This window comes from Lagenorhynchus albirostris, chromosome 12 (genome assembly GCF_949774975.1).
Source record: "Lagenorhynchus albirostris chromosome 12, mLagAlb1.1, whole genome shotgun sequence".
Taxonomy (NCBI): domain Eukaryota; kingdom Metazoa; phylum Chordata; class Mammalia; order Artiodactyla; family Delphinidae; genus Lagenorhynchus; species Lagenorhynchus albirostris.
The window spans coordinates 7,853,214-7,881,198 of NC_083106.1; the positions used below are offsets into that span (position 1 = coordinate 7,853,214).

The 27,985-nt window shown below is 44.8% G+C and overlaps 2 protein-coding genes, 1 long non-coding RNA gene and 2 other non-coding genes across 7 annotated transcripts; 4 read left to right on the top strand and 1 right to left on the bottom strand.

Moving 5' to 3' along the window:
* Positions 1-506: 506 nt before the first annotated feature.
* On the top strand, positions 507-11,113 carry TCP1 (t-complex 1). Of its 2 annotated transcripts, none has more exons than XM_060167306.1 (12): positions 507-679; positions 1,812-1,897; positions 2,108-2,236; positions 3,459-3,556; positions 3,944-4,054; positions 4,362-4,543; positions 4,931-5,057; positions 8,632-8,807; positions 9,181-9,304; positions 9,616-9,808; positions 9,954-10,117; positions 10,815-11,113. In XM_060167306.1, exons 1-12 carry the CDS (start codon positions 616-618, stop codon positions 11,029-11,031), a joined length of 1,671 nt encoding a protein of 556 aa, XP_060023289.1. In that variant the 5' UTR covers positions 507-615; the 3' UTR covers positions 11,032-11,113. The 2 variants fall into 2 exon arrangements, with proteins under 2 accessions (XP_060023289.1, XP_060023290.1); XM_060167307.1 differs by having other exon boundaries at positions 549-679; positions 784-1,897.
* LOC132530976 (small nucleolar RNA SNORA29) lies at positions 3,724-3,861 on the top strand. The gene has a single exon (XR_009543981.1). It is a non-coding gene; the product is annotated as a small nucleolar RNA SNORA29 (small nucleolar RNA).
* Positions 9,372-9,503, top strand: LOC132530975 (small nucleolar RNA SNORA20). Its single transcript, XR_009543980.1, has one exon. It is a non-coding gene; the product is annotated as a small nucleolar RNA SNORA20 (small nucleolar RNA).
* Positions 9,611-24,540, bottom strand: ACAT2 (acetyl-CoA acetyltransferase 2). 2 transcript variants are annotated; one of them, XM_060167309.1, is made up of 9 exons: positions 24,391-24,540; positions 23,572-23,706; positions 20,403-20,584; positions 18,323-18,440; positions 14,491-14,634; positions 13,211-13,333; positions 12,522-12,676; positions 11,838-11,948; positions 9,611-11,421 (listed from the first exon to the last, which is right to left on the bottom strand). In XM_060167309.1, exons 1-9 carry the CDS (start codon positions 24,443-24,445, stop codon positions 11,251-11,253), a joined length of 1,194 nt encoding a protein of 397 aa, XP_060023292.1. In that variant the 5' UTR covers positions 24,446-24,540; the 3' UTR covers positions 9,611-11,250. The 2 variants fall into 2 exon arrangements, with proteins under 2 accessions (XP_060023292.1, XP_060023293.1); XM_060167310.1 differs by lacking the exon at positions 14,491-14,634.
* LOC132530260 (uncharacterized) lies at positions 24,262-27,985 on the top strand. The gene is made up of 3 exons (XR_009543752.1): positions 24,262-24,581; positions 24,987-25,162; positions 27,706-27,985. It is a non-coding gene; the product is annotated as an uncharacterized LOC132530260 (long non-coding RNA).

Here is a 27,985-nt window from a genome sequence, read left to right on the forward strand (position 1 = left end):
CTTATACCCGTGAGCCCGGGAACAAAGCCTGCTACTTGTCGCGTGCTCTCCTAGCTAGCTCATACATTTAAGTAAAACAAGAACGCCGACTTATACACCCCCAATTAAGACTCGCTCAGAACCCCGGCTCTACCTTACACGGCCCTATGCCCCCCGTTCCGTCACAGAACTACGCCCTACCGACCACCTTTTCTAGAAGGCACTAGAATGTGCAAACGCGCACGCGCAACGTGTGCGTAGTAGGGAAAACTTCGGCCCGGCGCCCCCTTCCTCCAGCGGTCCGAGATACTGACTTCCGCCCTCCTACCTTCGCGCCCTTCTCATTCGCTCTCTAGTTGAGCGAAAGTGCTGGATCCGCCCCCTTCAGGGTCCTCACTTCCTGCGCGTTCACGATTCTCCACCCTCCTCCCCATTTTTCTTTCCCGCCCTGCCCCGCGGCCCGGCCAGAGAGCGGGGAAGAGTGGAATTCCCAGTAGCTCTCGCGGCGTAGCGCAGGCCGGTTCCACGCAGTCGCCGCTGCTGTGGTCGTCGCTGCTGTGGCCGCCGCCCGGCCCGGGAACAAGACGCTTGCTGCCGGCGGTGTGAGTGAAACTCGACGTGTGCCCTGCCGCGAAGATGGAGGGACCCTTGTCCGTGTTCGGGGACCGCAGCACTGGGGAGGCGATCCGCTCCCAGAACGGTAAGGGCGGGCGAGGCCTGCGGCGGGCCCGCGGCGGTGCGCCACCCTCCCCTGCCTCGCTGGGGCCGTGGCTGCCGTGCTCACGCCTTCCCTTCTCTCCCCAGAAAGGGCCCCCCGGGTGGCACAGGCGGCGTCTCTTACCCGCGGCGGGTCTCGGCGCTTCGGGGCGGCAGCGCCCTCTTCCCGGAGCGCGGCATTCCCGAGGGCGCAGCGCGGTTTTAACTAGAGCTGCCCGGATGCTGCGGTCGTGAGGCTGGCGAGGCGCGCCCCGACCTGGAGGGCGGGCTCCGCGCACCGACACGTGCCGCCGCGCCTCGAGTCCCAGAGGACCGGGTGCCCTGCGCCCTTTTGTCTTGATGCTAATCAGGAAGGGTGTCCACCGCAATCTCTGGGTCTCCTTTTAGGGCCATTCACCAGGAAGAACTGGCTTTACCGGCTCGTTTTACTGAGGGGCGAATGGCCATCGGCCACTCTTCAAGACGACTTGCCCGTGGTCCCCCTGCAGATTCAGTCTGTACCGCACCTGTCGCTGACCACTTCTTGTAACAAAGCTAGTTGACGAAGTTTTTGTTGAATGTTAAATGATAAACACATTTTATCTAGTAGATTTTAACCGCTTAAAGCATTGTTGAGATGGTTTACATTTCAGAAGTCACGAATGCCAGTCCCTCGTACTGTCATTTGATAGATTCCTATTTTTGTCATGAACAAATTTGAAGTATAGTCAGAACCTTTGGCTTACCGCTTTTTTGATTCACAAAGTCTTGTTAATTTTAATAGAACTTTTTTTTTCTTAAACCTGCCGGAGTCTGAAGGAAAAGGCTGATACGTATCTATTTTTGTTCTGTGTGGAGTGGCAGAATCTGGAATGTCGAAGAGTAGATTATGTTTTAATTTTATGAGACAATAAAGTGGGTACTCTCTACAACACTTGGCGTCCCCTTGGCGGTTGAATTCAGACTGTGTTAGTAGCCACTCCCCTCCCCATATTAGACTTTTAATAGCTAATTTTCAAATTGGTCGGATTTGTAGATTTGAAAAATTCAGAGGCTGTTTCATGTCACTTCTTTTAGGCTGAAATGATTGTCCTTGGAATCAAGGATTTTCTAATTTCTTTCTTTCATTTCTGCAGTCATGGCTGCAGCTTCGATTGCCAATATTGTGAAAAGTTCTCTTGGTCCAGTTGGCTTGGATAAAATGTTAGTGGATGATATTGGTGTAAGTATATCTAAACATCGTGTTAGTGACTTCAAGGGAAAAAAACGGTTCATAAACACCTTGCGTTGTAAATTCTTTGTTTTTATCAGGATGCTAGTGTTGAAAGGTATACCGAAGGTGAATGTATCATAATGGGGTTGTTCTAACTTAGGGGATATTCTGTTTCTGTGGGTGATTATGTCAGTTTTTCTTTCCCGGGAAATTTCTTAGGATGTAACCATTACTAATGATGGTGCGACCATCCTGAAGTTACTGGAGGTGGAACACCCTGCAGCCAGAGTTCTTTGCGAGCTTGCTGACCTGCAAGACAAAGAAGTGGGAGACGGAACTACCTCCGTGGTAGGTAAAGACTAATGGACTAATGGCTAAATACTAGTATACCTTTTAAAATCAAACTTTCAGAAAGTGAAGCCAGAGGTAAGTCATTTGTTTTGGGGGTAGTGGTTCAGAAACAAAATTTGAAGACTTGTGGTTATAGCTAGTTTGTACAATTCAAGTAGAAAAGAAACTTAAGAGATAATTTAATATAATCCTCACTTTAAATGTTTTTGCGAGTTTTACGAATTTTTTCTCGGCTATTATTCATGCATCACACAGAATTTTTTTTAATGGTTTCTTTTTAAAGGAAAAAAAAGTGTCTTTTTTTCCTCCTCCCCTCACAGCCTGAGGCCCAGGAATTCCTAAAACCTTACCAGTTTTTTAAAAACAACATGTTTTTATATTTTAAAGGCTGACAAGTGATCTCATGAGTTCAAATGGGAGTTTGAGAAAGTTTGTAAACACGATCAGTAACATGATTTAAACTCTTTGAAGATCACCCAGCACCCTGGTGTAGTAGAAACACTATTATTTGGTGAGGAACAAATAATAATTTGCTGTAAAGAAACAAGCAGTGGTTTGTGGTAGAAAATGGTTGTTTCTAGATTAAACTTTAAGCCATGCAAGAATGAAATCTACCTCTTCTAAAATAATGGTAATGGTCTTTGTTAAGTAGTTTGTTTATGATAACGTAGTTTTTAAAATGTAACTATAATTTCCCCGAAAAGATGCAGACTAAATTTTTTCAAAGTTTTTTTTGATTAAAAAATAATTTTTGGTGTACTTAGAAGGATGATTTTTAAAATAATAACGTAAAATAGCACAGATCAAGAATTCCCTGGCGGTTCAGTAGTTAGGAGTCCGCACTTTCAGTGCCGAGGGCCTGGGTTCAATCCCTGGTTGGGGAACTAATATCCTGCAAGCCGTGCACAGCCAAATAAATAAATAGTACAGATAATCTGCGTGGTCAGGCTCTTCATTTAGCTTATGTTGAGCACTTCATCTTGAAGAGTAATGGATGTGTCTCCTATTGTTGTACTGACTCTATCTGGCTTTAGCTATTTGCGTATACAATACCGTGTAGGGGTGTCTTTTTTTCTGGTTTCTAATAAGCAGTTATGCATTTCACCACTGTTACCATTCTGGTTCTTAATATCTGATGCGTGTTAGTGTTGTTTGTACATATGTGTTGCACATAATGAATGTCAGGCTATTGTGAGAGTAATGGATGTTTTCTCTGCAGGTTATTATTGCCGCAGAACTTCTAAAAAATGCAGATGAACTTGTCAAACAGAAAATTCATCCCACATCAGTTATTAGTGGCTATCGACTTGCTTGCAAGTAAGATTGTTTACAATTAGAGAAAATTTTATATTTTATTTAATGTAATAGTTGCCAACAGTCTGTTCTTTAAATGTTTCAATTAATGACTAAATCTTACTTTGAAAAAGTTGTATTTTAGCATTTAAGTAAACATTTGAAGTAGGAAGTTGGGCCAGTATCCTTTTCTTCCCATTTGACTACCACGTTATCTCCTAATAATAGATTTAGTGGCTATGCTTATGGGATAGATTAAAATTGCCGTGATCTGAAGAGGGAGGATTATTTGTGTCCTCCTCCTATATGAAATGGCTGAACAGAAAATTGATGCCTCTGACATCCTGACACAATGATAAAGCAAAAATTTTGAGTAGTGAATTTATGTTTTCTTCCCCACGCTTCAAACAGGGAAGCAGTGCGTTATATCAGTGAGAATCTAATTATTAACACTGATGAACTTGGAAAGGATTGCCTGATCAATGCTGCTAAGACATCGATGTCTTCCAAAATCATTGGAATGTATCCTTGTGATGGTCCAGTAAAGTGTAGGCTTTTTTAAAAGTAAGACGCTGTGTTAGTTTTTCTGCCAGATGATGCTGTATTGAAATTGCCTGTTCCCTTCTTTCCTAGGGGGAAAGGTAATACAAAGTGTGTGTAAAAGTAGTATGCAGATAGTGATAAATAGTATTCTAACATTTTGGTGGCGTATATAATGGTTGTTTCTTTGATGAGATTGCTAAAAGGAAGTGCCTTTGAATTACTCTTGATTTTCATGTGCACCTGCTGTGCATCCCGAGTCTCTTGTTCTCCTTAACTGTTGGCTTAGAAGTGGAGATTTCTTTGCTAATATGGTGGTAGACGCTGTACTTGCTGTTAAATACACGGATGTCAGAGGCCAGCCTCGCTATCCAGTCAATTCTATTAATATTCTGAAAGCCCATGGGAGAAGTCAGATGGAGAGTATGCTCATCAATGGCTATGCACTCAACTGTGTGGTGGGATCCCAGGGTAAGGCTTATGGTTTGATTTGGTCATGTAACGAGAATACTAAAGGTTAAAGTTAGCTGTTTGTGGACTGTATAACTACATTTTCAGGTGAGCTATCCAGGATGTGCATTTACTGTTCTTTAGTGAAGCCCAGAGAAAAAGGAAATGGTCCATAATGTTGCCAATTCCTCTTTTGTAATTTAATTACATATAACTTAAGAAAAATGCAAATTAAAAGAAAACACGTGTGTTTAATGCCATTTAAGTGTTTGTTTCTAAGGGTAAAAGTAATAAAATCTAAATTCATTTACATACAACAATTTAAGATCTCTAAGGATAGGTGTGTTTTATAAAAGGTAACAATGTTATAGTTACTGTAAAGGTACTTAATGTTATGTTCAATTTTAGGCATGCCCAAGAGAATAGTGAATGCAAAAATTGCTTGCCTTGACTTCAGCCTGCAGAAAACAAAAATGAAGCTTGGTGTACAAGTGGTTATTACAGACCCTGAAAAACTGGACCAAATTAGACAGAGGTATGTTGAGAGATTCATTTTTGACCTTGGACAGGGGGTGTTTGTAAAGTACCCTTTTTTAGAGCAGGTGACAGTAAACTAAAAATAATGAGTGGTGGGTCTAATAGGTAGCAGGGTATGATGATTAGGCAAGTAGTTTTTTTTTGTTTTCAAGTGAGTGTCTTGGAGGACTTTAAATATTAACGTTTTTAACCAAAGTTTTAACTGAAGTCAAACTATTTTACCCAGACTGCTTGGAAAATTAGAAAATGTGATGATTTAAGAGAGATTTGGGTGATACGTGAAAATCAACATTCTGTGGAATTTTGGTTTTATGAGTATATTAATATTAAGGCTTGAAGATACATCCAGGAATGTGTCTCCTCAAGTGGTACAAGAACCAAACAGTATAGTGTTGATTCTGCCAGGTACCAGGTAGTTCATACGTCCATATCTATTGACTGGCATGCTAGAGAGCTAGTCGGGAAGAGGTACTCCCTTTTTTTTCCTTTGTTTTTTGGCCGAACCATGTGGCACACGGGATCTTAGTTCCCCAACCAGGGATCGCATCCCCTGCTGTGGAAGCACGAAGTCTTAATTGCTGGACCACCAGGGAAGTCCCAAGATGTACTGTTAAATCTATCTGCATGTGTACTCTTTCCATCAGAGGTCAGCCCCTCTAGAATAAGTATTCAGAGCCTGTTGCCTTCTGCTTTTAGAGTCTTGCTTCCTCTATTATTCTTTCTCAACTGCATCTTCAACTGCTAATTCTACTCTTCGTTCCTTTCTGGATTCCACTTGTACCTCTCTTATCCCTAAATAAAAGCCTCTTGTGCCCCCACGTGTTCGAATTACTCTGTCCTTCCTCAGTTCTTCATAGCCAGATGTCACGAGTGATTTACACAAAAACCTTTCTGGTGTTCTATTTCTCATACCCTCTTCAACTGTGTTCTCCACTGGAGGACCGCTTGCTCAGGTCACTAGTGATCACGGCTGTGAAATTCATTAGACATGTTCAATTTCCACTTGACCTTTATCAAGCCTTTGACTGCTTGAAAGACTTTCCGAGGATAGAGCAGTTTTGTGATACTACCTCATCTATTCCTGTGCCTGCGTGGCCAGCGTCTCTGTGCTGGAGACTCCCAAATCAATTTCTCAGAGCTTTAATTGATTGAATGCTTCTTAAGCATCTCAAAGTCATTATGTCTAAAATTGAACTTGTGATGATACCCCCAAATCTGCTCTTTGCCGTTTTAGTTAGGGACCCCTCTATTCAGGCAGAAGACTGGGAAATGTCTGTAACTCCTTTTTACTTAATACTCTTTCCCTTTCTAATCTGTCATCAAGACCACTTGATTTCTATCTATAAATTAAATCTCAAATTCACCTACTTTTCCATTTCCATTTTCTTGCCCCAGACTATTGGAGAGGCACCCAAGCTGGTCGTCTTGGCTTCAGTCTTGTTCCCACCCGGGCTATTCTCACAGCAGCCAAGTGGATCTCGTTGCTTGCAAGGCCAGAACCTTTTGGAGGCTTCCCTTCACTCTAGGATAGGTTTTTTTTTTTTTTTTTTTTTTTTTTTTTTTTTTTTGCGGTACGCGGGCCTCCTCTCCTGCTGCGGAGCACAGGCTCCAGACCCGCAGGCTCAGTGGCCATGGCTCACGGGCCCAGCTGCTCCGCGGCATGTGGGATCTTCCCGGACCGGGGCACGAACCTGTGTCCCCTGCATCGGCAGGCGGACTCACCACTGCGCCACCAAGGAAGCTCTAGGATAGGTTTTTAAATTCCTTATATAACTCTTTTTACTGTGCTCTAGCACGGCTGAAACTAGAATCCACCAAAGCTCTACTTCCACAGGCCCCTAAGAGTTTTCCTTCGTCTGCCCAAAATATATTCTGTGCCTACTTGTTTTTGTTTTCGTTTTTGTGGTACGCGGGCCTCTCACTGTGGCGGCCTCTCCCGTTGCGGAGCACAGGCTCCGGATGCGCAGGCTCAGCGGCCATGGCTCACGGGCCCAGCCGCTCTGCAACATGTGGGATCTTCCCGGACCGGGGCATGAACCCGTGTCCCCTGCATCGGCAGGCGGACTCTCAACCACTGCGCCACCAGGGAAGCCCGTGCCTACTTGTTTTGACTGGTTAATTTTTTAGTTTATTTTTTAGTTGATAAATCTCTCAAAGAAGCTTTTCTTTCCCCCTCAGTCTGAATTATTCTCTGCTGTGAGCTCCTATACTTTGTCTTCCTGGGGCTTAAGCACAGTTTCTGACTATATTTCTGTGTCTGCAATTGTAAGCTCTGTGAAGGTAGAGGCTGAATCATTTCCTTTGCTTTGTAGCCCCCATTTTTAGTATCATGTTTGACGTGCAGTATTTGTTTAGTGTATATACAGGGTTTTATTTTGAGGTTCACCTTTAACTCATTTCACTAAGATCCTTTGATCTCATCTACTATTCTTTGAATGAGTAAAATGGCTTCAGCTGTCTCTGTATTGGCTATTTTTCAAATCTGTGTATGTTTCCCATAGTTTGGGATTTCCATTTCCTTCTGGCAGCTTCACCTGAGTATCCCGGGGCTTCAGACTCATCTTGTTGAAACAGGAACTCTGTCATCTTGCAGCCCAACCTTTTAGCATTTATTTCACTCCAGGAGTCAGTGGCTGAACATCCCAGTTACCCAAGCCATAAACTTTGACTTATCTGCTCAGGCCATCTATTCTCAGATAGATTCACCTTCAGTTATCACCTTGTTGTCTTCATTCCTTCATCTTTTGAAAACACAGATTGATAACGTTACTTTCACTTAAAAATATTAAACAGCTTCTCAGTTCACACTAACATCCTACAAGACTAACAAGAACCTACAAGGTTCTTCATTTTTGATCCCACCTGCAGTTTCAACTCTGGACCCCTGTATTAACTCCAGACCTTTAGCTTTCCTTGTCCCACCTGCCAGGCTGGATGCATGGCTCTCATGCACTTGTAGTCTCTGTACTGCACTGAGTAACATTAGCCCTGGAGTTTGGTTGTCCCAGATCCTTGAAGGCAGGGACGCTGCTTCCTTTCTAACCACAGTTCTTGGTTAAGAGCTCAAATTGGGGTGGGGGAGAGCTAACTGGTAGTTTTTAATCCCTTTTCTGTAAATTGGACCGATTTAAATTCTGGTCATAGAAGGGAGAGAATAAATTTTTTTTTTTTTTGGCTGCACTGGGTCTTTGTTGCTGTGCGCGGGCTTTCTCTAGTTGCGGCAAGCGGGGGCTTCTTATTGCGGTGGCTTCTCTTGCTGCAGAGCGCGGGCTCTAGGTGCACAGGCTTCAGTAGTTGCAGCTCGCGGGCTCTAGAGCGCAGGCTCAGTAGTTGTGGCGCACGGGCTTAGTTGCTCCGCGGCATATGGGACCTTTCCAGACCAGGGCTCGAACCCGTGTCCCCTGCATTGGCAAGCGGATTCTTAACCACTGTGCCACCAGGGAAGTCCCTAGTTAATATAATTTAATCTGCAGTTATTTTGTGAAAAATACTTAATGGAAGTTCGAGTTGTATTTAACATAAAAAACACAGCAGATAACTTTAGGTTACTACTCAAATACTTATCTTTGTAGAGAGTCAGATATCACCAAGGAGCGAATCCAGAAGATCCTGGCAACTGGTGCCAATGTTATTCTAACCACTGGTGGAATTGACGACATGTGTCTGAAGTATTTTGTGGAGACTGGTGCTATGGCAGTTCGAAGAGTTTTAAAAAGGGACCTTAAACGCGTTGCTAAAGCTTCCGGAGGTGAGTCTCCTGCCGGCTCTCGGATACTGTTACTACCCAGGACCGTGTCCCTTTACATTGGATGTTAACAATAAGCAGCTCCAGAAACGTAACGGTTTTTACTTTTTATCCCCTTAATGCTTTGTGCTACAAATATGTGTATAGAGGCGTGTTTTTATGTAACTGGGCAAGTTCTTTTACTTGCTCCACCTCAAAGTGACATGGCTCCATCTTAGGATAAAAGGACAGTTGGTTGCCTGATGCTTAACTGTAAACCTTAACCTTACCTTTATATGACACCTCTATCATAAATATATGTGTCTGAATCTAAGGCAGGATTTGAAAATATTCATGAAAGAACAGTGTTTACAGATCTTTGTAATTACTTTAATAGCAACTATTCTGTCGACCCTGGCCAATTTGGAAGGTGAAGAAACTTTTGAAGCTTCAATGTTGGGACAAGCAGAAGAGGTGGTACAGGAGAGAATTTGCGATGATGAACTCATCTTGATTAAAAAGTAAGAGCTACTTTCTAAATTATAAAGCTCTACAGATTTTATTTATTAATGAGTGAAAATAGGTCACCTTCCCATTTATTTGCTGCTATATAGTCTTTCAGTGATATAAGCAGTTATACGCATGGGATAAAATAATGTTGGGCCATTGTAAATTGAGGTGAAGTAACCATTTCATCTCTTCTCCACGGTCTAGACATTGCTTCCGTGTCTAAATGTCCTGTGTAAGCAGGATTTAATCAAGGCACTTAGATTGAATTTCTGCACGGATTTATTAAAGCATTGATTTGAGAATTTCCCTGTTTTTGAAATAGCACTAAGGCTCGTACCTCTGCGTCGGTCATCTTACGCGGCGCAAACGATTTCATGTGTGACGAGATGGAGCGCTCTTTACATGATGCACTTTGTGTGGTGAAGAGAGTTTTGGAGTCGAAATCTGTGGTTCCTGGTGGCGGCGCCGTAGAAGCGGCCCTGTCCATATACCTCGAAAACTACGCAACCAGCATGGTAAGAGCATCTGGAAGCCCGTTTTCATTTCTGGAAGGGCACGGCACTTTGTTCACATGAATACGTCTCTTCTGCGACCTTAGCTGCCGCTGTGGGTGTTAATTTTCTTCCTTCCGTGAAGACACCTCATTGTCTTTGTTCTCAGGGCTCCCGGGAGCAGCTTGCTATTGCCGAGTTCGCAAGGTCTCTTCTTGTTATTCCCAACACTCTGGCCGTTAATGCTGCCCAAGACTCCATAGATCTGGTTGCAAAATTAAGAGCTTTTCATAATGAGGCTCAAGTTAACCCAGAACGCAAAAATCTCAAATGGTAAGCATACTGAACATTTCTCATTGTCACCTGTATATCATATATGGTAGTTTGGTTTTTGTTTTAAACTCACGAAGGATGATGACTAGTGATTATTAGCATTGGTGTGTCTTAGTTATCAAATCGGATTCCTCACCTTTCCCTGCTGCTGTGGGTAGAGTCATTTACCTACAGTAGGAAGGTTCCAGAGAGGAAATTATTTTTGGGTGGTCCACACCTGTTTTTAAGCAATCTCCTTTTAAGATATTAAATGATGTTTAGAAACAATTTCTTTACTACTATCTAGGCTTTCTACACCTCTTTCAGTGCTGAATTTGTTTATCCATAATCAGTTACTTTAGACTTACAGGGATCTACTGTAAGGTCCCAGCGTTTCCCAAGGTTAACATTTGAATGGAATAGCTGGCACTAATGAGACTACCACCTAGTCAACTTTTTAAATATTTATTTGGCTGCGCCGGGCCTTAGTTAGTTGCGACGTATAGGGTCTTCAGTTGCAGCAGGTGGGCTCTTATTTGTGGCGTGTGGGATCTAGTTCCCTGGCCAGGGATTGAACCCAGGCCCCCTGCATTGGGAATGTGGAGTCTTAACCACTGGACCACCAGGGAAGTCCCCCTAGTCAACTTTTAAAGGAATGGAATAGGATGGGTGTGAACTATGAAAGAGACCATTTAATAGGTTTTTTTCTAAATTGCAGGATTGGTCTTGACTTGGTCAATGGTAAACCCCGAGACAACAAACAAGCAGGGGTGTTTGAACCAACCATAGTTAAAGTTAAAAGTTTGAAATTTGCAACTGAAGCTGCAATTACCATTCTTCGAATTGATGATCTTATTAAATTACACCCAGAAAGCAAAGATGATAAGCATGGAGGTTACGAAGATGCTGTTCACTCTGGAGCCCTTGATGACTGATGTCTTTTATTTATGACAATGTTAGATGCATTTATCTTGTTGTACCTCGAGTATTACACATTAAAGTGCAAAAAGCTGTCAAGTCTTGGGACTCTTATGAAGTGGGAGATAGTTTCCATCCTCACTTTGGTCCTCTGATTTCACTAACTTAGTATTTTATTAGTTTAAAAAGAAACGAGGTTCACGTTTAGTTTAAGCATAATTAATGGTTAAGCAGTTTCATCCTCTCAGAACACACATTGCTATTCCCATCCCACCCCCAATGCACAGGGCAGCAACCCCACGATGTCCACCCTTGCGCTCCATCGTGTGCAACAGGGTAACGAGAATCCGGCAGCCAGATGCTCCGAGAGGATGGCCCAGGGCTATAGCTCCTCCTTCGGTGTTGACCTAAGGGGTACATAAGATTTGTATCATTTAGTTTTCTCTGGACATAAAGTTAGAATCCCAGACTTGTCTTTTTCCTCTTAATGTCATACCAGTTAACTACCCTTTCAAATTCAGTTTTTAGTTCAAGTTGCTTAGGAAGTGATTTGTGCCCTTGTGACATCCATTCTGACTACCTTAGTTTAAGACTGAAAATACCCTCTTCCTGTGGGAAGTGAACTAATGCACACAAGTTTTTTTGCCTTAGGAAGCAATAAAATAAGTGAACTCCCAAGTCCAACAGGAACTTACCTAGCACCCACCCCTTACTGTATGGCCAGTACCTGGCACACATCCTGTGTTTTGCTGTTTACAGTGTTAAGATGGCATTGTGAATGTTCATTTGCAAGCTCTCGTCAGGACTGCATGCTCAGGTTTACCTTCTCTGGGTTTAATCCAAGTTCTTTAGCTATTGCAGCAGACACGGCTGCAAAGGCTTCATTGATTTCAAATACGTCAACATCCTCCAGCGACCAACCTGCTTTTGCAACCTAAAGGAAAGGTTAATGGAAGAGAGAGCTAAAATCTCAAGTGGAACCATTCTTCGTTGTAGGTGTAGAAGCAGAATATACTGTATGATATTGAAGGATCTCTTGAAAATGCCACTTTGAGTTCCAAGTGGTAACACGTTTTGCCTTGGTGACACCAATTCTAAAAGGTTTAAGGATAAAACACCCCTTGGAAATTCTATACTGTCTTCAAATTTGAACCGCTTAACACGTGGCCGTGAGGTTATAGAGCAGAACTAGTTGCCCTATAAAGCAGATGAGCCAAATGCGGGCTGCTCTTTGCGGAAGGGAAAGAACACTATAGATGTAATTAAGTGAATGAGCTCAGTTACGGCTAATGGGAGGATGTCTCCTTTTGAGACGATGCAAGTGAAGCCTGATAGGAATAAACATGAAAATAAAATCAAGCTCAGTCTCGGCATTTTGGAGTGGGAAGGATCTGAGCGAAGGTTTGAAGGAGGTAGAAGTTAATAAGCATTTACAAGTTACTGGTCTGGTCCCAAAGAGGCTTTAGCAACAAAAAGGACAGGTGCTAACATTGGAAATTAAACTCACAGCTTGCTTTATTGCTGGAATTGGTCCTATTCCCATAATGGAAGGCTCCACACCTGCTTGTGACCAGGAAACTATCTGTGCTAGGGATGTAAGCCCACGGTTATCAGCTTCTGACTTCTTCATAAGAACCACAGCTGCAGCACCATCATTTATTCCTGTAAAATATGAATGTCTTAATTTCCAAAACAGTGCTCGCTAAGTTACATACCTGTGTCTACTTTCTCCAACACCTGAAGACATGGGTTAAGTTAATACCTTTTGATAAGATGATATAACAGACCACAGAACATTCCAGTGGGATAAAGAGCGGAAAGATTAAAGCAGTGGGGGAGGGGAGATTAATGAAAAGAATAGCCCAGACCTCATAGGAGGTAATGGGAGTTCCAGGTTTTGGAAAAAGGACAGAGATGGTAGATAAAATCTGGAGTTCCCTAATTTGCTTTTTCACTTGTGTGTCTCGTTAGGATACTGCAAGGAAACCAAATCCATTTTTCAGTATGTTGTACAGGTTAAGTCATAAATCTAAATATGAAGAAACATGATCAAAACTACATCTTCTCCTAAAGCAACGAAAACAGTTTTAGAGTAATTTGTATATAAATAATTGATGAAATGAAATTAAAAAGGTATTAACTTAGTAGACCTAGCAGAAGATAATACTCCCACAACTGCCCTTCAGAAAATCTAACCTGAAGCATTAGCTGGGGTGACGGTTCCTGTTCCATCTGTAAGGAAGCAAGGCTTTAGCTTAGACATGGCTTCCATGTTGCTCCCATGGCGAGGAAACTCATCTGTTTTAACTTCAGTAAGACCTGAGGAAAGGGAAAATCGTTACCGAAGATTAGTACAGTTCCTCAGACATGATATAGAAGGATTCACATTTGGAAGAAAAAGTTTATTATAAAATACTTTTATTCCAATAGGAAAGTACACACTAGTACAAATTACTGTAAAGACATGTTTTCCGTATCCAGACAGCCCTTTCTGAGGAAGGCAGTTACAGGGACTTCTTTGCTTAAAAGGTTGCTAAGATTTGGGGTATATAGGTCTTGGCTGGTTACAACTGACTGGATCTAGGGTGTCAAAGCCAGTCTCATAAAGGCTGGGCATAATCGATGTCAGTCATCAGTAACAGAACTTGACTAGAGCGTTCCATATTAGAGAATAGCTAAGTGACCCCGGAAGATCCACCCTCAAATGTGAAACACACACAGAAGCAACAGGAAATAATGGACATTTGCTTCGGAGGAGATGGAGCCTGTAGGCATAGAAAGGTCGGCTGCTTTCTCCAATTTCTCCTAAAACGCTCCATCTACACAGCCATGTGGAGACCCTGGGCGAAAAGTGTCTGGATGCTGACGCAGCCTCCCATGTCTCCTTCCCTACCTCACATTCAGATCTATCCTGAATATATCTTTGCAACCTGAAAGACAACTGAGACACGATGTATAAACATTCCTATATGTTATTCTTTTGAATATTAATAATTTACTTATAAGTAGCCCCGTTGATGTTTAAACCATTATGACTGGGCTTCCCTGGTGGCGCAGTGGTTAAGAATCCCCCTGCCAATGCAGGAAACACGGGTTCGAGCCCTGGTCCGGGAAGATCCCACATGCCACGGAGCAACTAAACCCGTGTGCCACAACTACTGAGCCTGAGCTCTAGAGCCCGTGAGCGATGACTACTGAGCCCATGTGCCACAACTACTGAAGTTCGCCTGCCGCAACTACTGAGCCTGTGGTCTAGAGCCTGCGAGCTACAACTGCTGAAGCCTGTGTGCCTAGAGCCCGTGCTCCACAATGAGAGAAGCCACCACAATGAGAAGCCTGTGCACCGCAACAAAGAGTAGCCCCCGATCGCCGCAACTAGAGAAAGCCCGTGCACAGCAACAAAGACCCAACGTAGCCAAAAATATAAGTAAGTAAATTTATATATATAAAAACACCTTTATGACTTATACACCCACCTTTTTTAGAAGATACAAAAACCGGTACAATCTCTTTGTCAAAATGGCCAGCTTTCTGTGCGCTTTCTGTCCTGTTCTGGGACACAACTGCAACCTTGTCCTGATCTTCTCTACTCACTTGCCATTTGTTGGCTACATTTTCAGCTGTGAAAGAAAAAAAATAAAGCAAAAAACAAACATTTTTAGGAACTGGCTTTTGGTAGCTCAAGTTTTTCACCTTTAAACAAGCACTGAGGCCCAACAATGGCAGGCTCGCTGGTGGACTGAGACTGCTCTGTGGCAATCTTGCCTCCGTGGAAACGTTGCAGTGATTCTTAAGAAGCCATTTCCTTTCTTTGCTTCCTTCCTTCTCTTTTCCTTTCTATAAAATAACTTTCGGAAATTTCATTTATGTGGCTTCACCAGTTCATATTTTTTGCCCCATTTGCTTTATCATTCTCTCTGAACCATTTGATGGAAAGTTGTAGACACCATGCCCCTATATCTCTAAATTTTAATTTCACTGTATATTTTCCCCCCACAAAGGCCATTTTCTTACACAACCACAGCTACCAAAATCAGGAAATTTAACAGTGATAAAATACTATTATCTAATTCTTAGTCCATATTCAAGTTTCACCTATTGACCCAATGATGCCCTTTAGAGCTAATTTATTTGTTCAGTCCAGTAACGTCCAATCCAGGATCACACACTGCATTTCACTGTCCATCTCTTTAGTTTCTTTTTATTTGGAACACCTCCTTAGACTTTGTGTTTTGTTTTTTATTTTAAAGTTTATGATGTGCTATGTGAGGCTCAGTAGTTCTAGGAAACCATGTTTTTATTTTTATTATTTTTTTTGGCCACGCAGCATGTGGGAATCTTAGTTCCCCCACCAGGGATGGAACCCGCACCCCGCACTGGAAGCGAGGAGTCCCAACCACTGGACCACCAGGGAAGTCCCTGTCTCTGTGTTTCTTAACCTTGATATTTCTGAAGGGCAGGGGCCAGTTCTTTTGTCAGATGTCATCAATTTGGGTTTGTTTGACTCATGTTTCCTCAAGATTAGATTATGTGTGAAAGCACTGAATGATGATTATATACTATCTTCTCACTGAATCATTTATTCATTTATTTATTTATTTATGGCTGTGTTGGGTCTTCGTTGCTGCGCGCGGGCTTTCTCTAGTTGTGGCGAGCGGGGGCTACTCTTCATTGGGATGCACGGGCTTCTAACTGTGGTGGCCTCTCTTTGTTGCAGCGCACAGGCTCAGGCTAGGCACACGGGCTTCAGTAGTTGTGGCACGAGGGCTCAGTAGTTGTGGCTCACGGGTTCTAGAGCGCAAGCTCAGTAGTTGTGGCGCACGGGCTTAGTTGCTCCGTGGCATGTGGGATCTTCCCGGACCAGGGCTCAAACCCATGTCCCCTGCATTGGCAGGGGGATTCTTAACCACTGCACCACGAGGGAAGTCCCTCACTGAATCTTATCAGGATACAAGTGGGAGTTTATCTCAGGTGATGTTAGCTTTGCTCACTTGATTAAAGTAGCATCCACCATATTTCTACACTGTAAAGTTAGTGTAGTGGATTATGTGTGCAATAGCACTATATCTTAAAAAACAATGTACATAACTTAATTAAAAAATACCTTATTGCTAAAAAATGCTAACCATCATCTGAGCCTTCAGCAAGTTCTAGCAGTAACATCAAAGATCTTTCTGTTTCCTGCTTTGTCAAAATTGTTTTGGGTATTCTAGGTCCAGGCTTTTCATATCACCATAACAAATATAAAAATGAAAAAGTTGAAATATTGCAAAAATTACCAAAATGTGACCCAGGGACCTGAGGTGAGCAAATGCTGTTGGAAAAATGGCACTGACAGAATTGCTTGACACAGGGTGGCCACAAACGTTCAATTTGTAAAAACACAGTATCTGTGAAGCGCAACAGAAACTTGTTTGAAATTTGTTTCTAAGATAATTAGTTTGGGTCTAGAGTAGCCCTTACCCTGGGCCCTACCCTAAACTGTGGCCTTTCTTAGATGTCAATGGAGTGTCCAGTGGGTTCAGTAAAGTCTCTACTGTTGTTGGTCAAAACTTCTGTGTCCCCCAGCAATCTAAAATCTCCATTCAGGGACTTCCCTGGTGGTCCAGTGGTTAAGACTCCAGGCTTCCACTGCAGGGGGCATGGGTTCAATCCCTGGTCGGGGAACTAAGATCCTGCATGCCACATTGAGCAGCCAAAAAAAAAAAAAATCTCCATTCATGTTCCTAGAAGCTGCTTCTACTAGGCCTTGTAGAGCGTTGCCCTGAACATCCATAGCTAAACATTTGGCCAAAGCCTTAAGGGGACCCTTAGCAGATTTCTGGAGCTCCTCTTCTTCTCTCCAGTGCTCTGCCCCACAAACCTAGCCATCTGAGCAGCCCCAGACTCTGATCTCTACCTCTCCAGTTCTTTGAAGCCACTTTTCCCCAGATAAAAAGTTAGGAAAGCAGCCCCGGGTAGAAATCTAGTTATAGTGGGTCTTTCCCTTCTTTCAAGAAGCTCAGTTTTGCATGATTGTTGGCCGTTTGAAAACGGTTGGTTGATATGTTCTGACCAGTCTTATACTTGTTTATGGTAGGAGGTCTAGTCTTTACTAATTACTACATCATGGCCTGAGCCATTATCTTTTCTTTTTAAGCAACAGAAATTTATTTTCCCCCAATTCAGGAGGGTAGGCGCCCAAGATCAAGGCACCGGCAGCCTTGTTTTCTCCTGAGGGCCCTCTCCTTGGAAACCTTCTCACTATATCTTCCCATGGTCCTCTGTGCCCACATCCCTGGTATTTCTTCCTCTTTTGATAAGGATACGAGTCAGATTGAATTAGGGCCCAGGCTAAAAGCCTCATTTCAACTTAATTACCCCTTAAAAGACCCCACCTCCAAGTACAGGTCACATTCTGAGGTCCTGGGGGTTAGAGAATAGGAATTTTGGAAGAACACAATTCAGTCCATGACACCTCGGAAAGGGCTGGGGAGCTAAATGTTTAATGACCATCTCCGGTGATGTTGAGGCAGTTAGCTTGGACTGTGGCACTCTGAGAAACTGACACGTTAGGCCCTAGTACAGCACACATTGCCCGCGATGCCCAGCCATCTCTGCTGCAGCTGTCAGTCCCACAGCGACAGAGACGCCCTGAACTTCTCACTGTCCCCGCCTCTCCAAGCCCTCCCTCCCTTCCAGGCACTCACACACACTGTTCCCTCTGCCTGGAACCTTGCCCTTCCCCTCCTTATCTTTTTCACAAGAAGTCTTTTCACAGAACCAGAGCTGCTGCCAGGCATCTCAGCAAGATGCTTAACCTCTCAGGGTTGGTTTCTTTAACTCAAAACTTAAAATGTTCTTAAGTTTTACATTTATATGCAGTAAAGACAGGAGTTCTTTTGATCTTCCAGTTGCTTTGCCAGTACACCTAGACCACAGGAGCCTTCTAGACGGATGAAGACCTGACTGCGTAGTGCAACAAAGTTAGGTACCAGAAGTACTAGTTTATCTCTGATGTTGCCTTTGCCACAAAGCCACTATTTGTGAGCTCTGTTCTGTCATATGGTAAAGTAAGAGTTTGATCCAGAAGAACTCTGAGGCACCTCCCACTACTAACATTCCCTGACAATCAAGGAGTCACCAAGGACAGAGGGAATACGTCCCCACTTCGGTTCATCAAATGGGAACTATCCCTGTCATCAGGGATACAAAGTGATTAGGACACAGTCCCTGCCCTGAAAGAGGAAAGTACCTGCAAAGCCGATTATTATAGGATCTGTTTTAAACTTTTTACGGTTAGTATGTTTTCAGCCATGTTTGCCTTACCTGTAATGCCCATATGATAGTTGTGAAATGCATCTATAAGCCCATCACAGAGCATACTGTCAGTTAGTGGTGTATCCCCCATCCGGACTCCTGTCCTCAAGTGAACCAAGTGAGGAGCCTGAAAACAACAATACAAATAGATTAGGCTTGGTTGTAACTAGTCCTCTCCTTAGGATCCCACTCAGAACTATCCAGTGGGACTTCCCTGGTAGCGCAGTGGTTGAGAATCCACCTGCCAATGCAGGGGACACAGGTTCGAGCCCTGGTCCAGGAAGATCCCACATGCCACGGAGCAACTAAGCCCGTGCGCCACAACTACTGAGCCCGCGTGCCAACTACTGAAGCCTGCACGCCTAGAGCCCGTGCTCTGCGACAAAAGAAGCCACTGCAATGAGAAGCCCATGCACTTCAATGAAAAGTAGCCCCTGCTCGCCACAACTAGAGAAAGCCCGCGCGCAGCAACGAAGACCCAATGCAGCCAAAAATAAATACGTTTAAAAAAACCCAAAACAGCTATCCAGTGATTCCTCAGTCTTCACCTAGTCCCCCTTGTGACCCTTCTCCCCTGTTCCAGTCCATGTTCCTCCCCACCCAGGGCCCAGGGCCTGAAGACCCCTGGAATCAACAGGCTACTCCAACCTTCCTACTCCTGGAGACCCATTGCTCTCCTCCCCACCCATTTCCAGTCTTCTGTCAAACAAACCTACGCATTCTGTGTCCTATTTCCTTAAAAAGCTCTTTATTCTTTCCAAAGAAGCAACTAGTTGCCTATTAAATGAAGAGCTCATCAAAGGGCTTAAGTGATGGGAACAATGTGTTACTTATTTTGATGGGACACAATGCCTACAGTGAGAATAACCAGGTTGCTTAATTAACTGATGGGGGAGATTTCTCAGTAGGGGATCCTCTTAACTCCTACCAACTCGATAGCAGCTATCATAGAATGGAAAGACTTAAGAGTCAGAAGATCTCTATTGGAGTCCAGGCTCTGGGCCTCAGTTTCCTTACCTGTAAACTGGGAATAATACCAAGACTAAGGGCTGTTATGTCTGCGTGTTTAAAAGCACAGCTATTAGTACGGTCCCATCAGAATCACTCCGATTATGTTTGCTACTTTCACCCTGCCTCCTCCAGAGCCTCCGCAAATGTGGGGCTGAGTCGACCTCTGCCTGCGGGATCCCCAGGTGAGACCCTGAACTGCAGGAAGCTAGGGGATATATTTTTTCCTTTTCACCACTGTGCCGATTTGAGGGATGGAACTTGGTGAAACCAGTCCCACCTGGCAAGCCTACTGGAGAAAGGCACTACTCAGTGGTCTTCTTTTCCATATTCTGTACTTACCAAAGGTCAACAAAATGTGGTCCCTGGAATATTCCTTGTCCTGTGCAGGAAGGTAAGTGGCATCATCTGTTTTCAACTTTTACTCAAAATGAGAAAGAAATTTAAAGCGAAGTATATCAACTGACTAATGTTACAGGTTTAATTCAGAAAATATTTTACGCTTCAGTAACAATTTTATTTATTTAATTTATTTATTTACTTTTGGCCACATTGGGTCTTCATTGCTGTGTGCGGGCTTTCTCTAGTTGCGGCGAGTGGGGGGCTACTCTCCGTTGCAGTGCGTGGGCTTCAGTAGTTGTGGTGCACGGGCTCTGTAGTTGTGGCTCGTGGGCTCTGTAGTTGTGGCTCACGGGCTCTAGAGCACAGGCTTGGTAGTTGTGGTGCACGGGCTTAGCTGCTCCGTGGCATGTGGGATCTTCCTGGACCAGGGCTCGAACCCGTGTCCCCTGCATTGGCAGGCAGATTCTCAACCACTGCGCCACCAGGGAAGCCCCAGTAACATTTTAGAAAAAAATATATTCTGTTCCAGTCACACTGGTTGATAGGCTTTTTCTTCAACCTGGATTTCCCATCCAATTTGAAGAATAATTAATAATCAGGCAGGGATCAAGGTTCAATGCGTTTTTTACTTGTCCCCTGTTTGGTTCCAGCTCTGATACCATTGGTCTACCCTGCTATGGCAGTGGACGAGAGTTTACCAGTGAGAGGTCAGCGAGAGCCATCTCTTCAGAGGCCTTACCTTGCTCATGTTTTCCATGCCTCCTGCGACCACAATGCTGGAGTCTCCTACCACTATGGACTGGGCTGCAAGGCACACGGCTTTTAGGCCTGACCCACAGATCATTTGGCAGCTCCATGCTGGAACAGAGTAGGGGATTCCGGCACCCACACTGGCTTTTCGAACAGGATTCTGCCCACAACCTGGAGGAAGGAACAGAGAGGCCTCCCAGCAATCAAAGAGAGATAAAATGTTGGGATGAAAGTGAATGCAAAATCAGGAGACTGCCAACTGGGTCTCTTGCCACTTCCCAGCTAAGCCAAGTCAAGTTCCTGGCAGAGGCAAAGACCTGTGTGGACCTCACACCCATCCGAGTCTGACCCTTCAGTACATATTATCTTGTGCTGTTCTACAGATATTTTATTAATATAAGCTTTTGGGGCTTCCCTGGAGGTCCAGTGGTTAAGACTCCACGCTTCCAATGCAGGGGGTGCAGGTTCAATCCCTGGTCGGGGAACTAAGATCCCACGTGCCATGTGCCAAAAAATTAAAAAAATTATGAACATAGGCTTTCTTCTCCACAAAGAAGTTATTAATACTGTAAGAAGGAACTGTCTTCCTGATCTTTCTCTAGGGCTTGAATAAGCACACACTCCCTTATAAACAGAGGGCAGAACTTGGGCATTATTCCTGTTTCTAACTACGGTTATTTGCTTCCTTGATCATGGCTTAAGACACCTGGGCAGATAAGAGGGTTACTTAAAAGAGGAAACCTCTGCTAAGAAGCACTTCTTTCTTTGCTTAATATCCATCACACCATGATTAACTGGTTACGTAACGAGATATGTACAAAATCAGAACTGACAATACCTTTCTATAATTCAGCTGTGGGAAGAAATACATCACATACTTAAGTTGGCAGAGAAGGGGGTGGAGTGGAAAGTTTCAAATATCTTCAGTCACCATTATCTGTTATCAACAGGTCAGTGTTTATACAGTGGCCGCTCTATTGCAAATTTCAGGTATACCCATACCGAACACCTCTCCTCAGTGAGTTTGTTGGAAAAGAACTAGCAAATGGGTCACTGAGAAAAATTTAGGGATTATATTCATCACGGTGTTATTAATCTGGGATTAGTCTGGGAGCCTAAAGTTTGAGATTGAAAATAGACGCAGGAAAAATTATTATTTTAAAATATTTATTTATTTATTTGGCTGTGTCGGGTCTTAGTTGCAGCACGCGGGATCTTCGTTATGGTATGCGGGATCTTTAGTTGCGGCATGTGGGATCTAGTTCCCTGACCAGGGATCAAACCCAGGCCCCCTGCATTGGGAGTGCAGAGTCTCAGCCACTGGACCACGAGGGAAGTCCCAGGAAAAATTATTTAAAAAACAGTATCAAAATGTTCTCGGGGACTTCCCTGGTGGCGCAGTGGTTAAGAATCCGCCTGCCAGTGCAGGGGACACGGGTTTGAGCCCTGGTCTGGGAAGATCCCACATGCCACGGAGCAACTAAGCCCATGCTCCGCAACAAGAGAAAGCATCGCAATGAGAAGCCCGCGCACCGCAATGAAGAGTAGCCCCCGCTCGCCGTGACTAGAGAAAGCCCGCGCGCAGCAACGAAGACCCAACGCAGCCAAAAATAAATAAATGAATAAATAAATGTTCTCTGAATTAAATTCATAGGATACTAGTTAATAAAGAAGACATTAATATTATTTAAGTTTCCTGCTTTTTAAGCTACAGTGAATTACAGCTGTATTTAAGTAAATAACTCCTTTATAAAAATGTTATGTATTTATTGATAATCCCCATCTTCAGGTACTTAGAGTAGTGCTGAACATAATTAACTAATGGTCTAGCATTTAGCAGAAAGTGAGGTCCATGAGACTGAGGATTCCTATCTGATATGAACGCTGTTTATCCCCAGCTGATAGAACAGTGCCTGGAGTGCAGCAGGTGCTCAGTAAACATTAGTTACATGACCCTGGAGGGTACCTGCGTAGGAGGTAGGACAGTGTGGGTTGTGATCCTGGATAATTACTCAATCTCTCAAACTTTCATTTACTCGTTCGTAAAATGGAGAGAATATGATCCAATAGACTTCCTGAGAGGATTAATGAAAGCACTAAACACAGGGTTTTTAAAGGCCCAGCACTTAGCAGGCCCTCAATAAACACAGCTATTATTTTTATTCTAATTATATGGAGATCCCACACAGGTGAGAGGTGAGGTGAGGTGAGATATGGAAGAGAAAACAGAAACCAGGAGTGGAGGACCCTATGGCAACAGAGTAAGTCTAAGTCGTGGGTCTGGGAAGAAGAAAGGAGGGAGTGGCCCAAAGGCAGCCACCTTTGGGCCACCAGTAAAGTTACTCAAATGCTTTAAAGCCCTGGAGAGTCAGGAGAAAGTGGCGTGCTTCGACTTTAAGGCTGCCCAAAAGCACAAGGTGAGAAAGGAGAATTAGGAAGAGGAACTACAAAACTACAAAGTAAATGCACAGAAAAATGGGCCTGGTCTCAGATAAGGTAAGGACAAAAGGTGGCCGTAAGTGAGCGTGACCAACTATCACTAGGGGTAATTAGAATTTATGCTACTGAGTGAGCGTGATACTAGTTAAGAATAATTAGGAATTGTCAGTGGTCGTGGGTCTGTGAACCTAGTGGGAATGAGAAGTGAGCTGGGACACTGGTGATTCACCTCCGCCAGCCCTCCAGGGGTGATGCGCCCGTCTGGCAGTCTGGCAGCAACACACCTTGCCGGCTCGGAAGTGAGCCCTATGCGGGCAAGGACTAACCTGTGTTGGAGCTCTATCCCCAGCACCTAGCACAGTGCAGGGCACAGAGGAACTCAATACATTGTTATTGAATGTGTGACACTTTAGGGAAATACGGAAGGCCCTGCATACTCTCCCATGTGTCAGGCTGACCCTGCTTCTAAAGAAAGAAAAGGCAGTGGAGGACGGTGATCTAGGATAATGTAGGAAAAGTATATTAAAGACGCTTAGTGTTAAGCTGGAGAGAAGCACTGTTGGGGCTTGACAGAGGGGCGACAGGAGGTATTCCAACAGAGGGAACTCCGTAAGGCAAGAAAACAAGCTTCTGAGTGTTGGTGGGGGGCCGGGGGAGGGGAGTGTTAATGGGCTGCTTCCAACAAACTGACCTCTCTGCTGGGGTCACTGTGGAGTTACCTGCTGCCAAAACGTGTCCAAATATGACCTCTGATACCTCTTCGGGAGCCACAGCGGCCCTTTTCAGGACCTCTCTGATGACAGTTGAGCCCAGGTCATAGACAGGAACGGTGGATAAGGCACCATTGAAGGAGCCTAGAACAGAAGGGAAGGCGAGGGCGATGGAGAGCGCGCCCAGGGCGGCGGGGGACCGGCGGCCCGGTGCTTTCCCCCTGCGCAGGCGCCCACCGCATCTCGTCTGGGCACAGAGAGGAGCGTGGGTGCCTTGCAGCAGCCGAACCCCGGGGAGGCGGCCCCCAGGCCGTGCGGGGAAGCCGCGGACCCGCGAGAAACCTACACATCCACTCCCCAAATCCGAGCGGATGGGCGCGGCCCACGCTTTCCTAACAAGAGGGGTCCACACTCCCGCGAGTCCAGGGCCTTTGAAATCTATACAACACTAAGGACATTTGGGCAATTCTCTGTAATCCTCCTTTGACTAACGCGACCTCTGCCCAACGCCCCGGCACCCACCACCCAGTGGCCCCGCCCCTGAGGCCACAGGGCCGAGGTGGCGTCTCCTGAGGCTGGCCAATCAGGGGTCTCCCCAGCCAATGGGAGAGCCGGGAGGCGCAGTGGCCCTACCCAAGAATCCAATCAGAACACTCGGAGTGGAGTGGACCACACCGCGCGACGAGGGGGCGGGGAAGGCAGGCGGGCCAAGGAAGGCGCGAGGCGCCGGGTGCCGAGGGTCCCGGAGGTCCCGGGGGTCCCCGCGACCGGGCCGGGACGGGCCGAGCTCGCGCCTCAAACCCCATGCCGGGTCCGCCGACCGCTCACCTATGATGGTCCGCGCCGCCGAGACGATAACCACGGGGTCTGAGTCCGCACTCATCCTGCCGCACTACTGCCTCTCGAGCTACGGTTGGCCCAGTGCAGCCGGCTAGTGAGCAAGATCCAACCCCGCCTCTGACATGCCGCTCTGGGGGCGGAGCCTCAGAGCGCCCCGCCCACCGCCTCCGCGGGCGCCGGTGCGCAGACGCGAGGGCGGAGCTGGGCCGGGCAGGGGGCGGGACTGTGGAGTTGGGACTCACAGGCGCGCAACCAGCCAGCCGTTCAGACGTTTATCTGAACCCCCTGGTGTTGTCGTTTCTGTCTTGACGTTTTTGTTTTGGGGGGATAAGGTTGTCTTTTTTGAATTTAATGTTTTTGGAGTCAGTGAAAAGTGGGGTGACCAGAGTATCCCGCGTTCAGCCCGGGCTCTCGATCTCGGCAGCGAGAATTTGGTGCGAATCCTCCCAACTGCAGGCCCGCGGGCCATTCTCTTTGTGCGCTTTTGCTCTCGTGGCTTTTTAAAGTTCCCCTTTGTTTTGCCTGGGCGCCAATAATCAGTCATTCGTTTACTTGGGGGTTAACTTGGTTCTCTGTGCAAACAGTGGGAGGAGTCCGTACCCTTCCGTGGGGCTGGCCACACTTGCCAAGTTCTTGTACCGGAAGATCAGCTGTAGCGACGAGTGTGTGAGAGCCAGAGAGTCTCAGTGTCTCACAGATCAAAAGGATTTCCTCTGGTTGACTGCGGACAATCTGGAAGGCGAGGAGCAAGTAATCACAGGTTGGATGACTCTTCTGCTTAAAACCTTTTCCAACTTCATATCCCCTACCGCGCAAAGTTCAAAATCTTTCAGAGTTCTCTATAGGAACCTCAATACCTGGCCCACTTGGCAGCCTCAGCTCTGGCTGTTTCCCCCGGACACACCCCACGATCTAGTCTTCCAGAGAGAGGTCTTGCTTTGTCTGATTCTCTCTAGGCCCTGGGACAGTGTTGGACACACAGTAGGGACTTAATACTTATCAAATAGATGTTAATGCATTTTCATGATATTATCCAAGAGCTTTAACCATCCCCAAGGGCTGCATATAGAGAGGTTGGAGTTTGCCATAGATACGGAGTTTTACAAATATTTCAGTAATAATTAAGATTGAATAATCATTAATTGTCAATATTGACAAGATGTATTTGAGTAAAGGGTAAGTACTTGGGTGGGGTAATCAGTGATGGCTGGAATTTCAAAGCTGAATAGACTTATTCTGTTTAAACCATTAAAATAGACTTGATATTTTTCACCTCTCCATAAACCCAGTTATAGTGATTGATTCCTAACATTCATTTTACTCCAAATAATTAGTCTTAGCCCTGGCCAGTGGTTTCAGAATGTCCACATGACCTAATCTTGGCCACAAAAATGGAAATTTGCTGGGTGGCTCTAGGAAAGGTATTCTTACTTCTAAGAGATACAAAGATGGATCCTTTTTCCCTCTGGACATTGTGGTGTCTGGGTGTGATACCTGGAACTGCTGCACCCACCTTTTGAGCCAGCATGATTGCAAGGCCAACACACTGAGGACAGCAGAACAGAGATGGGAAGAACTCTGGCCTTCTGAGGACATCTTCGAGACCCATCTAGAATCCACTCAACCTCTGATCTTCCAACTATGTGAGACAGGTTTTCCTTATTGCTTAAGCCAGCCTGAGTTAGGTATTGTTCTGTTAAATGTAACTGAAATCATCCTCATTCATCCAGGCTGACTTCCCGGTAGAAAGCTGAGATTTTCAGATGTTTGGTGAATCAAAGAGAATAGCCTAATATGCTAGGAAAGAAAGAGTTTCTGGGCGGGCAGTGCAGCTTGTTGAGAACACTGGAGCAAGAGAACTTACAGGGTTGTGGAGGGAAGACTGTTGACAAGAGTGGGGAATCCTTCTGAAGAGCTTTCAAGTAGATTGAAAACTCCTTAGGGCCAGGGAACCCCCATTAAGACTTTGCAGAGACACGCGGACGGGCCAGATAAACCAGAGAAGATAACTAGAGCATAGCCCCTGTGGTGAAGGAAATGCTTGGATAATGGTGGTCAGGAGAAATCCTGAGGGTCTGGAGTAGTAATAGAATCAGTAGTCTTCTGTCTGGGATGTGTTCCCTGTTCCGGAACATGAGCCTCCAAGGAACTTAAGGAACTTGTCACTCGACTTCATGCTGTATCTCAGTGTCCCCTTACATCTCTGGCCACTCTTCAGTCTCCTTTGTGGAAGCCTTCCTATCTCCTGCATTTGATGCCTCTTATTAGCATGTTCTACGTATCTCTTACTTACCATGTTAAAATTCCTAGTTTCATGTCTCGTCTACTAGACTCTATAAGCTTTGCAAAGTGATCTTGTTCTACTGCCTTATGCAGAGCTCCTAGCACATTATAATTACATAGGAATGAATACTAATATATTCTTTATGCCCAATGCCTTACACATCTGAATGACTATGACTGTATTCTTCTGGATGCAAGGAATGTACTCACTTCTTACCTGAAGGCTCCATTCAGAACCAACCTAACAGCAAAAACTGCAAAGACAATTGCTTGCTTTTGGTGACTGGCTGCTCAACACCTGGCCTCGAGGGAGTCCTCGTGCCTATTCCAAGCTACATATGGGCCAGATAGGGACTCAGAATAAAGAAGAGGTGAAGGAGGGGGACAGTCCTTTTAAAAACTACATCTCCCTTATGATCCAGCTCCAAAGGGAATGAAATGACATTACCCAGCGTTGTAAGAAGTGTTCACTATAATCAAGGAATAAGTGAACTCCCAAGGAAGCGTCATCAGAGAAGAGCAGTAGGCAATGAGTGGGTACAGGGGACAAACCACTATTAGTGAGAAATAAGGAACATCTGAGAGAAAATTGTCAGAAAGAATGGCTTTGCATTATGTTTGCAAAAGTGTCCCAGAAACTAGAGTGCTCAGTTGCATCCAATACAGCTGAGAAGCCAGGATAACTAAAGTCTAGTGAGCCCTATGTAACAAGCACTTGTACATATTTTTCTCGTTAAAATGGTCCCAGCAGTAAGTATCCACTGAATCTTATGTGAAGAGATGGGAACTGGTACATCCTCTAATAGTGCCAGACATTATTAGAAATAGTCTCAATCCTTTTGTCCACAAACTGGTATCATTTCCTTCAAGGGCTAAACTAACCACTTCTGAGAGATTATGCTTACCTAAACCCTCTTACCTTAGCAAGCTAGCATCTTGAGCTCCGTACTTGGAATCTTTGTAATCTGCATTTTTTCCATCACTGCATTGCGATTTCGTGATTCTTATCGTTTAATTTAGCACAGCAACCGTCCAGACGGCTTGTGAGATGTCATCCTTAGAAGCTCACGTACATTTTTCCCTCCTCCTCAAGATGAAGGGAAGCAGAATGGCGCAGTGTCCAAGTCAGCTCTTGGCACCTGGCCTGGTTCAGCTGCCAGCTTTGAGGTTGGTATTGTCCAGGGAGCTTTAATGACAGCACCCTGGAGGGCAGCTCCAACGTTTACCAACCGTTTGCTTTTTATGTAACCCTTTTAAGTGCATTTCCTATTCTGTATGTGGGGATAACAAGTGCCTGTTT

Coding starts and splice junctions, on each gene's coding strand:
- TCP1 (XM_060167306.1), top strand. CDS start 616: ATGGAGGGACCCTTGTCCGTGTTCGGGGACCGCAGCACTGGGGAGGCG. Junction 4,055..4,361: donor TCTTCCAAAATCATTGGAAT/GTATCCTTGTGA, acceptor CTGTTGGCTTAG/AAGTGGAGATTTCTTTGCTA. Junction 9,809..9,953: donor AAAACTACGCAACCAGCATG/GTAAGAGCATCT, acceptor CTTTGTTCTCAG/GGCTCCCGGGAGCAGCTTGC.
- ACAT2 (XM_060167309.1), bottom strand. CDS start 24,445: ATGAGTGCGGACTCAGACCCCGTGGTTATCGTCTCGGCGGCGCGGACC. Junction 14,635..18,322: donor CTATCATATGGGCATTACAG/GTAAGGCAAACA, acceptor TTTCTTTCACAG/CTGAAAATGTAGCCAACAAA. Junction 11,422..11,837: donor TTGGATTAAACCCAGAGAAG/GTAAACCTGAGC, acceptor TGTACCCCTTAG/GTCAACACCGAAGGAGGAGC.